The 13,781-nt window shown below is 52.5% G+C and overlaps 1 protein-coding gene across 5 annotated transcripts in view; it reads left to right on the top strand.

Annotated features, from left to right (window-relative positions):
• The first annotated feature begins 2,747 nt into the window (after positions 1 to 2,747).
• Positions 2,748 to 13,781, top strand: part of SYT6 (synaptotagmin 6) — a 64,631-nt gene continuing 53,597 nt past the window's right edge. For 3 of the 5 annotated variants that reach the window (XM_034654140.1, XM_034654139.1, XM_034654138.1), the window contains exon 1: positions 2,748 to 5,238. Coding sequence is in view for 2 of the 5 variants with exons in the window: in XM_034654139.1 (XP_034510030.1) it covers positions 4,587 to 5,238 (652 nt within the window). In the remaining 3 variants the exon portion in view is untranslated. Of the gene's footprint in view, positions 5,239 to 5,907; positions 6,062 to 13,781 lie in introns of those variants that run through there. The other 2 variants (XM_034654142.1, XM_034654141.1) reach the window with 2 other exon arrangements.

Genomic DNA, 13,781 nt, shown 5'->3' with positions numbered 1-13,781 from the left:
CTTGAACTTGTCTCTGTTTCCCCAGCCCCCAGCCTGCTGGATGCCACAAACCTGGTCCAGTCTTCCCAAGTCTGATCTGGAACACTATACCTGAGTGGAGAGCACAGAACAGAGATGAGCCCTCTGAAATGAGGAAGGAATAAAAGAGAGGCAAATGTACCCCTGGCTCAGGAGGTTTGAATTGCCAAAGACCTTTCTTCGAATAAAAGCAAGACGGGACTCTCAAAACCCCCTGGACATTGATGCAGGGCTTTGCAATGTCTTCTGCTTGGGACGGCATGGTTTGCAGAAGTCACCCAGCTTCGGCTAGAGTTGCTATGTTGGTGTGGGGGCTTGGGGGCTGGGGTGACATCTGCTGGAAATACTGATAAAGCTGTTCTGCAGAAACCCCACAGGGATTCCATAGCAGTGTTTGTTTTAAAGAATGGTGTAAAATAATCCCATTCCCCTATATAGGACATCAAGTTAATCTCCACCAGCAATGGAACAGTTTCAACTGATATCTGTTTTCCTAGAGTAAATTTAAAACCCTGGCACAAAGTGTCTACATGCCTCACTAAGTAGGAGATCGGGGAGGTGGGAAGAGATTGGGGGCCCTCAAAGTTGGGTCAGAGCCCTCTTGGCTCCAATCCACTCGACAAAGTGGTGAGTACGCTTGTATCTTTTTCTCTCTGTCTCTCCCTGTACGTCAGACAATCAGGCTACAAACGTCAGACTCCCTTTACCTCCCTGCTGGGGGCTTGGAGGGGAGGAGGGAATGGGGAAAGGGCTCCCTATTTAGAAATTGCATTGAGATGGAAAGACAATATGACACATCGGCTCATGTCAAAGGAACTCATTCTTCTCGCCTACAGCATTAGCAATTTCCTACCGAGGTTTCAAATTTTTTTTAGAAATTATTATTTTGTTTAAATTTATTTTATTTGTAGTATAACTCAACAGGCCGTTGCTGCTCAGAGCAGAGTGAGGGACCTGTCCAAGGGCAGTCGAGCCACTGCTTAAGAGACTTGGGGTGGGGACAGGGGATGTGCACTTTGGCTATTTCCGAGGAGAGGAGGGCATAGGAGAGGGATGCTCTGGTTTCTGTTTCAAATCTCTCATTCTGCTTCCCACCCCACCTCCAGTTCCCCTCCCTGCTTCTGAGCAGTCAGGCCTGGGGACTAGGGGCCCAGACTCAAGAGGCTCCAGCCACAGTTGTACACGAGATGAGAGTGACGAGGGAAGGGAAACCCAAAGTGAGTGTGGACACCTTCTTCTCTAGAGCCAGAAAAGCTGCTCTTCTGCCCCTCTTTCCTTTCCCCACTCAGCCTCCTCCTTTCCCTTCATGTAAAACCCTAGAATGTTGTCGCTGGAAGGAGCCTTGAAGAGCTCCTCATCTGGCTTCATCATCTTACAAATATGGACACTGACACCCTGACAAGGGACGTGATTGCCCCATGGCTGGTTTGAGGCACCAGTCCTGGAACCCATCCTCCTGGGGCCCAGCCTGTGCGCTTGTTTGCCACTATGCAGTGCTGTCTCCGCTCCTCATTCTCTCCACTCCACCCCTAAGCTGAAACTCAGGTGGTCTTTCTCTGGAAGATAGTGTCGAGGGGCAACAATTCTACTTCTTCCTACCTCCTTCCTTCTTCAGGTCTGGGTGAGACCCTGGGAGTCTGAATTTGGTCTCTTCATATGGGAGTGGGCTTTTCAGGGAAAGGGGTTTTAGAGAGGACGAGCTCCCATCTTTACATGTTTTTGTTTGTTTGTTTGGTTGGTTGGTTTGTGGCTTATTATGTGACCACCAGTGTCAGCAGGTGTCAGCATTAACCTCGGGGGCAGGGAGAGAGGGCAAAGAAGGCAACTAAGGTGGGCTTTTTCTTAATATAAAAAAAAAAGTTTCTCTTTCATCTCTCTGAATAAGTGTCCCTTTATGTGTGTACGAGTCCCTCTGTCCCTCTTTCCCTGTTCTCTTCTGNTGTGCCCTTGTTTGCCACTATGCAGTGCTGTCTCCGCTCCTCATTCTCTCCACTCCACCCCTAAGCTGAAACTCAGGTGGTCTTTCTCTGGAAGATAGTGTTGAGGGGCAGCAATTCTACTTCTTCCTACCTCCTTCCTTCTTCAGGTCTGGGTGAGACCCTGGGAGTCTGAATTTGGTCTCTTCATATGGGAGTGGGCTTTTCAGGGAAAGGGGTTTTAGAGAGGACGAGCTCCCATCTTTACATGTTTTTGTTTGTTTGGTTGGTTGGTTTGTGGCTTATTATGTGACCACCAGTGTCAGCAGGTGTCAGCATTAACCTCGGGGGCAGGGAGAGAGGGCAAAGAAGGCAACTAAGGTGGGCTTTTTCTCAATATAAAAAAAAAAGTTTCTCTTTCATCTCTCTGAATAAGTGTCCCTTTATGTGTGTACGAGTCCCTCTGTCCCTCTTTCCCTGTTCTCTTCTGTATCTCCTATATTTGTCTCTATATGTCTCATTCTCTACCTCTCTTTCTCGTGTCTCTGTGTCTCTCTTCTCTCTGTTTCTTTCATTTCTGTCTCTTTCATACACACTCATTCACACACTCGAAATCCAATACTTATTTTTATAATAATTTTTTTTATTATATTATGTTAGTCACCATACAGTACATCCCTAGTTTTTGATGTAAAGTTCCATGATTCATTACTTGCGTATAACACCCAGTGCACCATGCAATACGTGCCCTCTTTAAAACCCATCACCAGCCTATCCCATTCCCCCCCGCCCCCGCCGCCGCCAAGCCCTCAGTTTGTTTCCTTCAATACTTACTAACCAACCCGGGAGCCCCAGCCCCTTCCCGCAGCCCTGTCAGAGCAGAAACTCCTCCCTGTTCTGTTGAGAAATGCCAGGTCCAGAGCTGCTGGGGCGCCAGAGACACCGCAGAACCGTTTGCCTAGTGTGGAGGCTGAATCCGGGAACAATGAGAAATTATCTGTTAATTCTCGGCTCCTGCCACCTGCTCTGCTCCAAACAGGCTCCTTTGCCTTCAGTTTAGATGCAAATTCCCCCACTCGTTGTAAAGCAAAATATTGATTTCCCTGCATCACAGGCCTGGGCCCTTGGAAGGTCCTGTGCTTTTTCATTCTCTGCAAAGGCAAAACAAGGCCCTTTGTTCTGCGAATTTCCCCAGGAACTCGGAAGGGGGAGGGAGAAATCGCCACGGAGTGACAGAGTTGCCATAAGCAGGGGCAGAGAGCAGTTCTTCTCCATTTGTATTTTACATAAACACAAACCTGCTTCCTCGGAAACTGCTAATGAGCATGTAACGAGGGGCCTCCCCGGTGCTGATCTCTGCATTGGTGGGGGAGCAGGAGGTGACAGGGCTTCTGGGCTCCTCAGGTGGGTTCTAGAAGCACTGGGAGGCGAATGGGGATTCCACGGCCTCACCTGTTCTTGGAACAGCAACTGAGCACCTCCCTAAGGAAGGCGGCCTGGATTGCAGAGTGTCCGCCGGAATCATGTTTGCTCAGTGCCTCTGGCCTGAGTTCCTAGCTCTCTCCTATGGCAGGTTTCGGAGGTCAGGGTGGAAGCTGTGAACCCGCCACAATTGCCCATCCCCCCACCTTCCCTAACCCTGTGCCCACGCTACGGTTGCACCAGTTGGGGCCTTCAGCACCGTGGACAGAGCCAGGGAGAGCTTCCCAAAAGCAAAAACCTTCCGGTTAAGCCTGGGTCCTCCGAGGCCTCGGCTTGGCCCTCTGTACTCAGGGCACTAGCTGCCCGGGGCTCTCCAGTCCAAGGGCCAGCTAGCGCGGCTGGCACAGATGGCGCATGTGGAGACCGCCAGGAGCTGGGGCTCCGAATCTCCTCCCTCTGGAACGTGAGTCACCGCCCGAGCCACTTCCAATTAGCGTGATAATTAGGAGGAAAGACCCTCCTCCCCCACCCGCCACTCGGGTACACACCAGCCCCGCGGCTTTCGGAGGCTCCAGCTAAAGTTTCCTTCCCAGCTCGGGGGAGGCAAAGGGACCTGAGCCTGGAGCTTCGGGTGAGCCGCACACGGGAGGGGGCGCACCGGCCGACAAGCCGAGGAGGCGCGACTTCCGTGACAGGGCCCCCTGCAGGGCCGCGGCGGGGGGCGGCCCATAGACCTCCAGGGCTGAGTGAGGTGCCTCGGAGCCCCCCAGCCAACCTGTTCCTGGACCTCACGCCACAGTTCCTGGAGGGGAAGTCTGCCTTAAGTCTAGCCTCAACCCTCCCGTTTAGTTTTCAGGCTTTCTGGCCCTGGCTACGCTTAATAGCAAGATACATGATCTCCGGTGGCGTTGCACCGCTGTGGGGAGATGGGTCTGGCGGGAACGGAGCGCCCTCTTGAAATGCCCCCCCCATTCCTATTTGCCAGAAACTTTCCCCTCCCGTTGCCATGGAGAGAGACGGCCGCTGCCTCCCGTTGCCATAGCAACGTGCGGGTACCGTGGACCGCAGGATTGCGGGGCCCAGAAAGTCCTTCTGCAGTTCAAATAGCCCCCCAGTCTTAGGGTCTTCTGCCTCCGAAGCTGGGACTTGGGGCTAGTCTGACTAACTTCTCCCGTTAGAAACCTTGGCCAAGGTTCTCCCGCTCCCAGCCGGGTCATCCTTCTTTCTGTAATGGGTTTATCTATTTCGTTGCCACTTGTGTGGAATGTGGCAATTACACTGTTTTCACGAACACTATCTTTATATTCCCAGGCAGCCTGTGAAGCACTCGTAATCATTATACCCCTTTTACAGAGTGGGGAATTGAGGCTCAGAGAGGCCCAAGGTCAACACCAGGCAGTGGATGTGGAGTCAGATCCCAGGCCCTTTCCTGGGCCTTGCACCCTCTGGGGTGCTGGACAAACGGGCTCCTCTGCCTCGAACCCGCCGGGACTCAGACCTGTCCCTGGGTGTAGAGGGGGCGGCCGTGAGGCGCCAGACTTGCCAGCTGCCGCGGGATGCCACGTGAGGGGCGGAGACCCTGCGGGGAAGCGATTAAAAGCTGAACGGAGCCGCAGGGGGCCGCTGCGGGGAGGGTCTTCCTGGGGCCGCTTTGCCCCGCCCCAGTCCGGCGGCGGCACGGGTTCTGGAGGCTGCTTGAAGCGCCGGGGTGTCCCGGGCATGAGTGGGGTGTGGGGGACCGGGGGGCCTCGGTGCCAGGCGGCGCTCGCGCTCCTGGCCTCGCTGTGCCGGGCCCGGCCGCCCCCTCTCGGGCTGGACGTGGAGACTTGTCGGAGCTTCGAGCTACAGCCCCCAGAGAGGAGTCCAAGCGCGGCCGGCTCAGGTAACGGGAAATCCGAGGACCCTTCTCTTCCTGGATTCTCGCCCTGAGAATCCTCCCTCCCAGAGCTCCGGCCCTGGGAACCCCGGAACCTAGACAGAGAACTCCAGCTCAGGATCCTGGATTCGAAACCGGCCCCAGCCAGTGCCCTGTTCCATTGCCCACAGGGCAAGCGGGGAGACGTGAAAAGGATCTGGGAGGCAGAGAATCCCAGAGCCCCCTGCCCGTGCGATTCTTCGGGGATCTCGCGCAAAGCCGCGCTCCCGGGGTGCGGCGCCCCACGGGGGCCTCAGTTTCCCTAGCGTCTCTCCGCTCACCGTGCTGGCGATCTGCCAGGGAAGGGGTCTGTGGAACGAGCAGGAGACCAGGGACATCCCGGCGGAGGAAGTAACTCGTTTCTTGGGAGTGTCGAGGTCCCAGGGTCCGTCTGTCGGTCTGCGCGTCCGTTTGTCTGCTCTCACGGGCAACGCGGTCCGAGGCCCTGGTCTCAGGGAGAAACTTGGGTCTGCGGGCGGCACGAGGTCTTTGTGTCCGAACGTGTCTCCGGCTGCGAGTGGCTGTCTGCATCTCCGCCGGGGGGCGGGGGGCGGGGTGGGGGAGGTTGTCTCGGCATCCTCCCCCCAACGCCCGCCCCTATAACTCGCTCCCTCGGTCCCTCTCTGACTCACTCAGACTCGGGGCCGGTGCGCGACTGAGCCGGTGCCTTTCGCCGACTTTGCCAAGCGGGCGCCTCCTGCCCGAACCGCGCGGACTCTGCGCCGGACGCAGCCCCGGCGGTTGCCGAGCCCAGGCGGGAGCCCGAGCCGAGGCGAGCTCGCCGGAGCCGGTGAGTCCGGAGCCCGAGCCCCGCAGGGCCCGGGCCCGGCGCGCGGCTGCGGCGTCTCTCGGGAGTCGCGATAGCGGGAATGGCGTGTCGCGCCCTGGCGGCAGGAGCCGCGGGAGGGTAGGCAGCCCGCCGGCTCGGGTATTTACTTGCCGCACCAGCGCCTTGCGGCCGCGCTCGCCTGCTGCAGCCGGGCTTCTTTGTCAGGACGCCGACGTCTGGAGGGTCCTGGGCGAGAGGGTGCACCGGGTCGCCTTCCCTCTGGGGGGGAGGGGCGCGGGGGCAGTGCGAAGCCTCGAGAGGATGCGGAGTGGGGGTGGGGAGATCCTGCAGGGACCAAGGCGCCGGGGTTCCTTTGGCTCCGCAGACACCGCCCCTCCTTGTCTCCCAGCCCTGACCCCGGTGGCGCTGGGCCTCGGAGTAGGCGAGGGTCGCCCCTGTGGTTCCGCACCAACCTCGCGGGAAAGGGAGGAAGGGGCCGCGAGAGGCGGGAATTTCGTCTCCACGCGCGTCTCCAGGGACCAGAAGACGGGGACTGGAGCGGCGGTTACGGAGCAGGTACAGGTGGGGTAAGCTCCCCGGAGACCGCAGGTTCCAGGGCCCTGTTTTCGCTTGAGGTTAAAGGTCAGAACTGTTGGTAAGGTCCTAGCTTGGGAACCGGGCCGCTGAGGGGGTAGAGGAAGTGGAACGCACCACGGCCCTGCGTGGGTTGTAGGGCACTCTCTCGCGTGCACTCTCTCTGGCCTGGCAATGTTTGATCAATGGGTTGATTACTGCAGCAGAAGGGACTGAGGTTAGACCTAAAGAAGAACTTTCAGAGGGTGGTACGGTGACGGATGTTGGAGAGGTTGATTTTTCCCTCTTGAAGAATCTCAGAATACAGTAGGCCCAGCAAGTGTTATTAGATTTTGGTTCTCAGGTGCCATCATCCGTTGCACCATCCCTGTCCTCATATTGCCTAGACACACAATTTCCCCCAAGTTAGGCAGTCTCTTCCTGCCTGCTTACCCAGCTCCCTTCCATGCTTACCTCCAACAATTCATTCCCAGTGGGGGCCTTAATGCTGGGCCTGACTTCTCAAATCCTAAAGGGGATAATTTGAGGTAAGAACACGCTTGTCGAGTTCCACCTGGGATGGAGGCTGCCCTCCTCCCCCGTCTGTCCAGAGCAGAAATGCTGTGTGCTGGGGAGTCTGTATATGTGTGGAGCATTCTGATACAGGGAGGCACTGGTGTTCTGACTCCAGAGGGACACCCTGTAGTCAGTCTGGAATGATGGGTACCTGGTGGCTAGGCTGAGGGTGGGAGGGTTGAGGAGTGAGAGCAAGCAGGCTCAGATGAACCAGCTTGCCTTCCCTGCCGGCTGCCTGAGCTTGACTTGTCAGCCCTGGGGGACTTGGACTTTGGCTGCTGAGTCACAAGCCTCAGGAAGCCCCCTGGGGGCCAAGCAAGGGGGCTGAAAGGGAGGAGGAGGCAGAAGGAGACCCTTGATCTCAGCAAAAGAAAGAAAGTGGTTGAGAGTGGCTTTGCCATCTTGGGGCTTAAGTGAGCACAAGTCTGGGGAGATGCTGTGCAGTTCAGGACCAGGCCCCCAGGTAACCTACATCCTAGCCTACTCCCTGCATCCCAGAGCCACTGCCAGATTCTCCAGTCAGAGAAATGCTGGATCTTTTCATTTGTATTTTCGTGAAAAATGCAAGTGATTAGAGCCTACCCAGTTCTCTTTACCTCTGTATGTTTCCCCCTGCCTTCCTCCTACTCAAAGTCTCTAGCTCACGGGAGTTCTAGTAACACCCTGAGATTCAACAATTGGGATTCCGACTCTGCTATCATTTACTGGGACCCTCCTATATGCCATGGTCTGTGCTAGGAATTGCACAGGAAACCTTAATCAGACCTCCTTAGCTTTCCTGACTTGAAACACCTCTACACAAACTGTCCCAGATAGAAGCAAGTTCCATTTTTCTTTAAACATTCTGAAGGTGAAGGGTCTACTTTCCTCTTTAATATACAACACCCTCCCCACCCCTGCAAGTGGACACTACAGGCAGTTCCCTTCCTTCTTCATGCCATCTGCCTTGTGGAGACGAATGAATTTGTCGCATAGGCCAAAATGCGGAGTGTTGGGTGTGGGTAGGAGAGTTCTGGATTTGAGGCAGCAAGTGGAGGTTTAGAGCTGTTCCAAAAAATTCAGGAACTGATGGGGGACCCTGAGCTGCCCTGACCTTGCCAAGCTGGAGGCCAGGAATGGTTATTCTGTGTGGCCATGTGAAGTATGTACTGTTGGTTCATTTCTCTACTGACTCTGGACATGTTTGATTCAGTCACCTGGTTTTGAAGCTGGCCTTTGGCGGCACAGGTAAGATTTTTCCTGCTTGTGACGGCGAGTTAAATGCATAGCATTTTATCAAAAAACAAAGGTCCTGTTTCTATAACTAAATAATCAGTTACTCCCTAACTCTTGCTGGAAGGAAGAAGTTCTGCAGATTTTGCCTTCTTTGAGGAAAGGTGCAATGTACAATCCTTTAGAATGTACATCCTTTAGATGCTGTTCGGACTTTATGGTGTGTCTTCAACTTTAATATTCTAGAACTAGGGTAAAGTATCTAGGAACTGTAGAGCACTTGGATTTACATTTCTAGAAGTTTTCTTCTACCTCTGTCTGTGGGAACTTTAAGAGTGGAATAGTAGACCCATCCCCTCCACGCTCTGTACGGAAGATGTGTTCTAACTGTTCTGTTCTTCTGTCCATAGACTTGAGGGTATAACGTGTGGCTGCAGAAAATTAGGACTAAGATTGAGGCATCTGGATCCAGCCAGGTTTCTTTACAGTCTGTGTAAGGCTGTCTGGAGTGGGGAAAAAAGCAGGGTAAGGGAAAGTCCTATCCAAGCTAGGTGGCACCCTTGCTGGTCCTGCTTAAGAAAAGAGGTCTCTGAACACAGAGGACTGAGCCACACTTTGGAATTTTCATCGAAGGGGGCTTTGAAAGGGGAGGTGAGCAGGATATCCCGCTGTAGGTATATAACAGGATGCCCTAGGTATACAACGCTGTCTCATACCCCCCTTCTCTCTCTTGCTGATCTGTTTTTCTTGCTCCATGTGGGCCCGGGGCAGACCTCTCCTCTCAGTCCTTGCAGGTGCAAACAGGAAGGGGGGCGTAGAGGGAAAGAATCTTTCTGGCTGTCTGTCTGCCCCTCCCCCCCAACACCCCAGCCTTGATGCCCACATCTCAGAGGGGCCCCAAGCCCTGACTAATCAGACAGAAAGGTACAGTTACCATCTGCCAAAATAATAATACTAATAATTGCTAAATGAATGCCAATGCTCTGTTAGCTGCAGCCCCCCACATTCGTCTCCGATTTATCTCTGAATCCCCTAATGATGGTGGAAGCTGGTGCCCAGTCATAAAGCTGGTGCGGCCATAATTAGCCCAGCATTGTCTCTCCTCATCGCAGCTTTTCAGGGGCATTAATTCCTTCTCTGTTTGGACTCTGCTAATTATCCCCATCGGTAGTTCAGCCTGGATCTCTGAAAGAAGGAATGGAAGCAAAGGCTCTTGGCTCCCCCGCCCCCAACCCTGAATTTTAATTACACCAGCTTCTCCTAATAAATTTACAAGCCGTGGCAGAGTTTATTATTAATGGATCACACAGAATAGCCCCTGTTCCCCCAACACACAAACGTGCACGCGCACGCATGCGCGCACGTGCACACACACACACACACACACGCACGCACATGCACGCACAGATGCGCGCACTCTCGGGTGTTTCTCAGGGACATGTATCTCTGGACAAGGCATTTCCAGCAGCCACTGGTTATTGGCCTGGCGCCTGGTGGGCAACCTGCAGTGTCTATACTTTCTGGGGAAGAAGAAAGAGATGGGGGGCAAGGTTGGTCATAGTCCTAGTCTCCAGGTTTCTACCCAGGTACAGAGGATCGGGCCACATAGTGGAGGACGTGTCCCACAGTCTCCTGATTATAACAAAGAAATGCCTTCCCGGCTTCTGGCCCAGCTTTCCCTTCAGGGGCCCGGCACAGAAGCTCCGACTTTGGCATCAGAAGTCCCAGGTTTAAATCCCAGCTCCTCTGCGTAATGCAATGTATCCTTGGAGAAGTTACTTTAGTGAGCATCTCTAAGCTGAGTTAATTTATCTTTGAGAGGTGCATACTAATTTCTTAGGGAGGCGGTAAAGATTAAAGGAGATAATGTAAGGGGCACGGTGCTGACCATGTAGAAAGAAATAAATAATATTACCGGTATTAATATGAATGGTTCTGCCCAGAGTCTTTTCCCTTCTCAGACTTGGTGCTGTTCCTTCCAGGCTCTCGGGCCTCTGCATTTCTTGCTGTCTGATCTCTCGGTTGTGCTTGTCTGTGTCTCGGTTCTGTGTCTGAATGAGGGCTCCTCAGCCCAGGAGGCCCCTGCTCCGTACAGGCCAGCACGGAAGCCATTTCCAAGGGTCTACCAGCAGTCCCAGGCCCTGAAGCCAGCTTTCTCCAGCTTTGGGAGAAAGCAGAGAAAATGGTCCTTTCTTTTCCCTTCCTCTCCCCAGTTTATCTTTTCAGGTACCATCTGTTAGCAAAAATGCCTGTTACTGTTACCAAATGGATTTTCCTGACTTAGAAACCTATTAGAAAAATGGAAACAATAGCAGGTGATCAGAGCTGCTGATGAACCCTAACCCTCCGGGCGGGGAGGAGGGGAGGGGGCGCCAGTGCTCTGTCTTTGTAGAAAGGAGTATCAGTCTGGAGAGATAAGAAAGGCCCGGGTTGCTAATTAATAACCCAGCATTTTCCCGGGGAAGAGGGAGGCCATGAGCCAATCCCCCTGCCAGACAGCCTCACTGAACGTGACGAGCAGTTCCCGCCCTCGTGGGCTTTGGGGAGACCTTCACTTTCCTGGAGAGAAGAGGGGCCTGAGGTCTCTTGGATGCCTTGCCCTGTGGTCTGGTGTCCCTCTTCCCTGTCTCAAGAGGGCCCAGCTTTGGGTTCATTCTGTATTATTTGCCACCAAAAAAAGCAACACATGAAGAAAAATAGCAACTTACATGTGGGGAACACTGACCACGTACCAGGAGCTGTGCCCAAAGTCTTAGCGCATTTAATATTCATAATGACTCTGTAAAGTAGGAGGCCTTAGAATCCCCATCAAATCAAAGAGGAAACCAGAGTTTGGAGAATGTTAAGTAACTTGCTCAGGGTCGCACAGTTAGGAATGGGGATGGATGTGCTCTGTGGCCATTCTGAGCACTCAGTGAAGCCTGCCTTCCCTGCCGGGTTAGAAGCCACATGCCCCTGCGTGATGCCAGGTCACCGGGTGTGTTTCCAAAGCTTAGCTGCCCAGCTCTTTGCTCTCCCAGAGGCTGCTGGGTGATTGGCCAATAGGATTTCCCAAACCGGGTGCCCATGGAATACTGGATTCTTCTGACCCCTGAATAAAGATGTTTCACACCTAATGTTGAGTAATGGCCTGGACTTCCTTTTTCCAAATTTCCAAGAGAACTTTGCCAAACCATAGCGTGTTCTCTCCATTGTTGATTTTTCTTTCATGATTTTCTTTTTACTTCTTTGGAGCTCACTCCTGTTCACCAGATGGCTAGTGATGGTAACAACGAAACTGGACAAGTAGCAAGCAAATGAGTATTGACAGAAGAACTCGGAGATGTGAGATCTTTAATATAGTACATATTATGTCTTGACATGTAGCTTTGTATGAAGTACTTATATCCTTTCTGCTAGTAAGGTCGTTCCTCGTTTGTAATGACAAAGTTAATGCTCTCTCTGTTAGTGTCTGTGGCTTGCAGGTGTTCTGCCAATGAGACTTTCCCGAACAAGGAGGTATTCAAAACTAGACTGGGCAGAACTAGGTAATCCTAATAGAAACAGCTAATATTTATTATATTTATTACTACATCCCAGGCACTGTCCTCTGCACTTTTGATCTCACTGAAACCTCAGAATGACCCTAGGAGGCAGATACTATTATTATACCCATATCACAGATGTGGAAACTGAGGCTTGAGAGATTAAGTAGCTTGCCAAAGTCACACAGTTTAAAGCCAGTGGAGATGGACATTGAAGGAGCCCAGTCTGACCCCAGGGCAGTGATTCTTTCTCTCCAGGCTGAAGAGGAAATAAAGAAGGAAGAGGAAAGGGAAGCAGAATACCAAGATTTAGGAAGGGCTTTCTCCCTTACTGCCGTGAAGCTAGTGCATGGTAGCGGTATGAAATATGGAGAGCACTCGATCAGGACTCAGAGGCGGCTGAGCTGCCCATCAAAATTCTATCTGCCTCACAGTGTTGAGGTTCAAACAAGACGGGTGGGAAGAAGGCTTTGAAGGAGACCTGTGCACCTGTGATTTGCTAGAGGCCAGCACGTCCTGGTGGGTTGGACCGAGCAGGCCTGGGGTAGCAAGGCACACATCGTTGCTGATCTGGCCCTTGGCAGAGCCCTTAGACCATACAGGAGACAGGAGCCTAGCCTTCCCAGCCTCAGTAGACCTTCAACCATGCTCTGTGGGCTGGCTGAGTTCAAGGCCACATACGGTGATTTTATAGGGGCTAAATCCTCTACAGTCACCTTTGCCCTGGCCTAATTCTGCGTCTCTTTAGCAGCCTTGCTCACTGCCTTGCATCCGTGGTGGGGATGAATCCACTCAGCAACAGGACCCAAGTCTCTATATAATGCCTTTGGGTGTGATGTCCTGGAAAGAGATTCTCCAGGCAGAGGAAGGGCCTCTTGGTCTTACATAACCAGTATTGAGCGCTGGGTGCTGATTCCCAATAATCCATACCTCTGCCCGCCCTAATCGTAGCTCTGAGGGAACAACAGCGGGAGGTGGGGGGGGCGGGGGCACGTGCCCAGGCATTCAAAATAGCAGCCACACCGAGGAAAACTGATTCCCTCAGCCCGCCCCCTTCCCCCACCTCTCTTTTCATTTATGAATTCAGTTTTTTGTCAGGCTGAACATTTAAATGCACTCTATGCTCTCTGGATTCCCCTCATTTCTCCCCCTTTCTCATTAAAATTCTAATTATTACCAGAGCAAGTAAGATGCATGATCAAAGGAAAGCAAAGCCCTAGAAATACCTTTTTGTTTTAAGGTGACTCATATGGTAGAGAATTCATCCCGAACAGCTGTAACCGAGAGCAGATGTGAAAGGTCTAGAGATGGCTGGATACTCAGAATAAGGACCCGCCTATCTGTGGAGGCTTTCCTCGTGAACCCCAGGGGCATAAGGGCCTACTGAAGCAGTCTCCAAACCATTTAGATAATGAACTCATAACAGCACAAATTATTTGATTTAATGCCTCCAATATATATTTGTTCCCATGTTACATACACATGTGGGTCGTCTCTCCATCCCGTGGCTTACCAGCCGCATGACCCCGGGCAATCTCATCCTCTGTGCCTTACCTTCCTCATCTGCAAAACAAAAGTAATAATCACACCTGTTTCACTGGAGAGTATTAAACGAGTGAATGCATAAAAAGCATTTTGTACCTTGGACCTTGTAATGTTCAAAACTTAACTAAATCCAAAAATAAAATGCTATCATTTCTATTACTATCAACGTGTATATTGCAACTCTCATTTATTGTTTTTAAGATAATAAATAAATATGAAAGCCATCTGATAAGTTTACTCTTGTGTCCCCAGGATGCATGCACACCACACTAAAGACCTTTAGTTTAGAAGTGAACTTAGAATCGGCTTTC

This window comes from Ailuropoda melanoleuca, chromosome 2, assembly GCF_002007445.2.
Source record: "Ailuropoda melanoleuca isolate Jingjing chromosome 2, ASM200744v2, whole genome shotgun sequence".
Taxonomy (NCBI): domain Eukaryota; kingdom Metazoa; phylum Chordata; class Mammalia; order Carnivora; family Ursidae; genus Ailuropoda; species Ailuropoda melanoleuca.
Note: the sequence above shows the minus strand (reverse complement) of the source record. Positions and strands in the feature narration are given on the sequence as shown.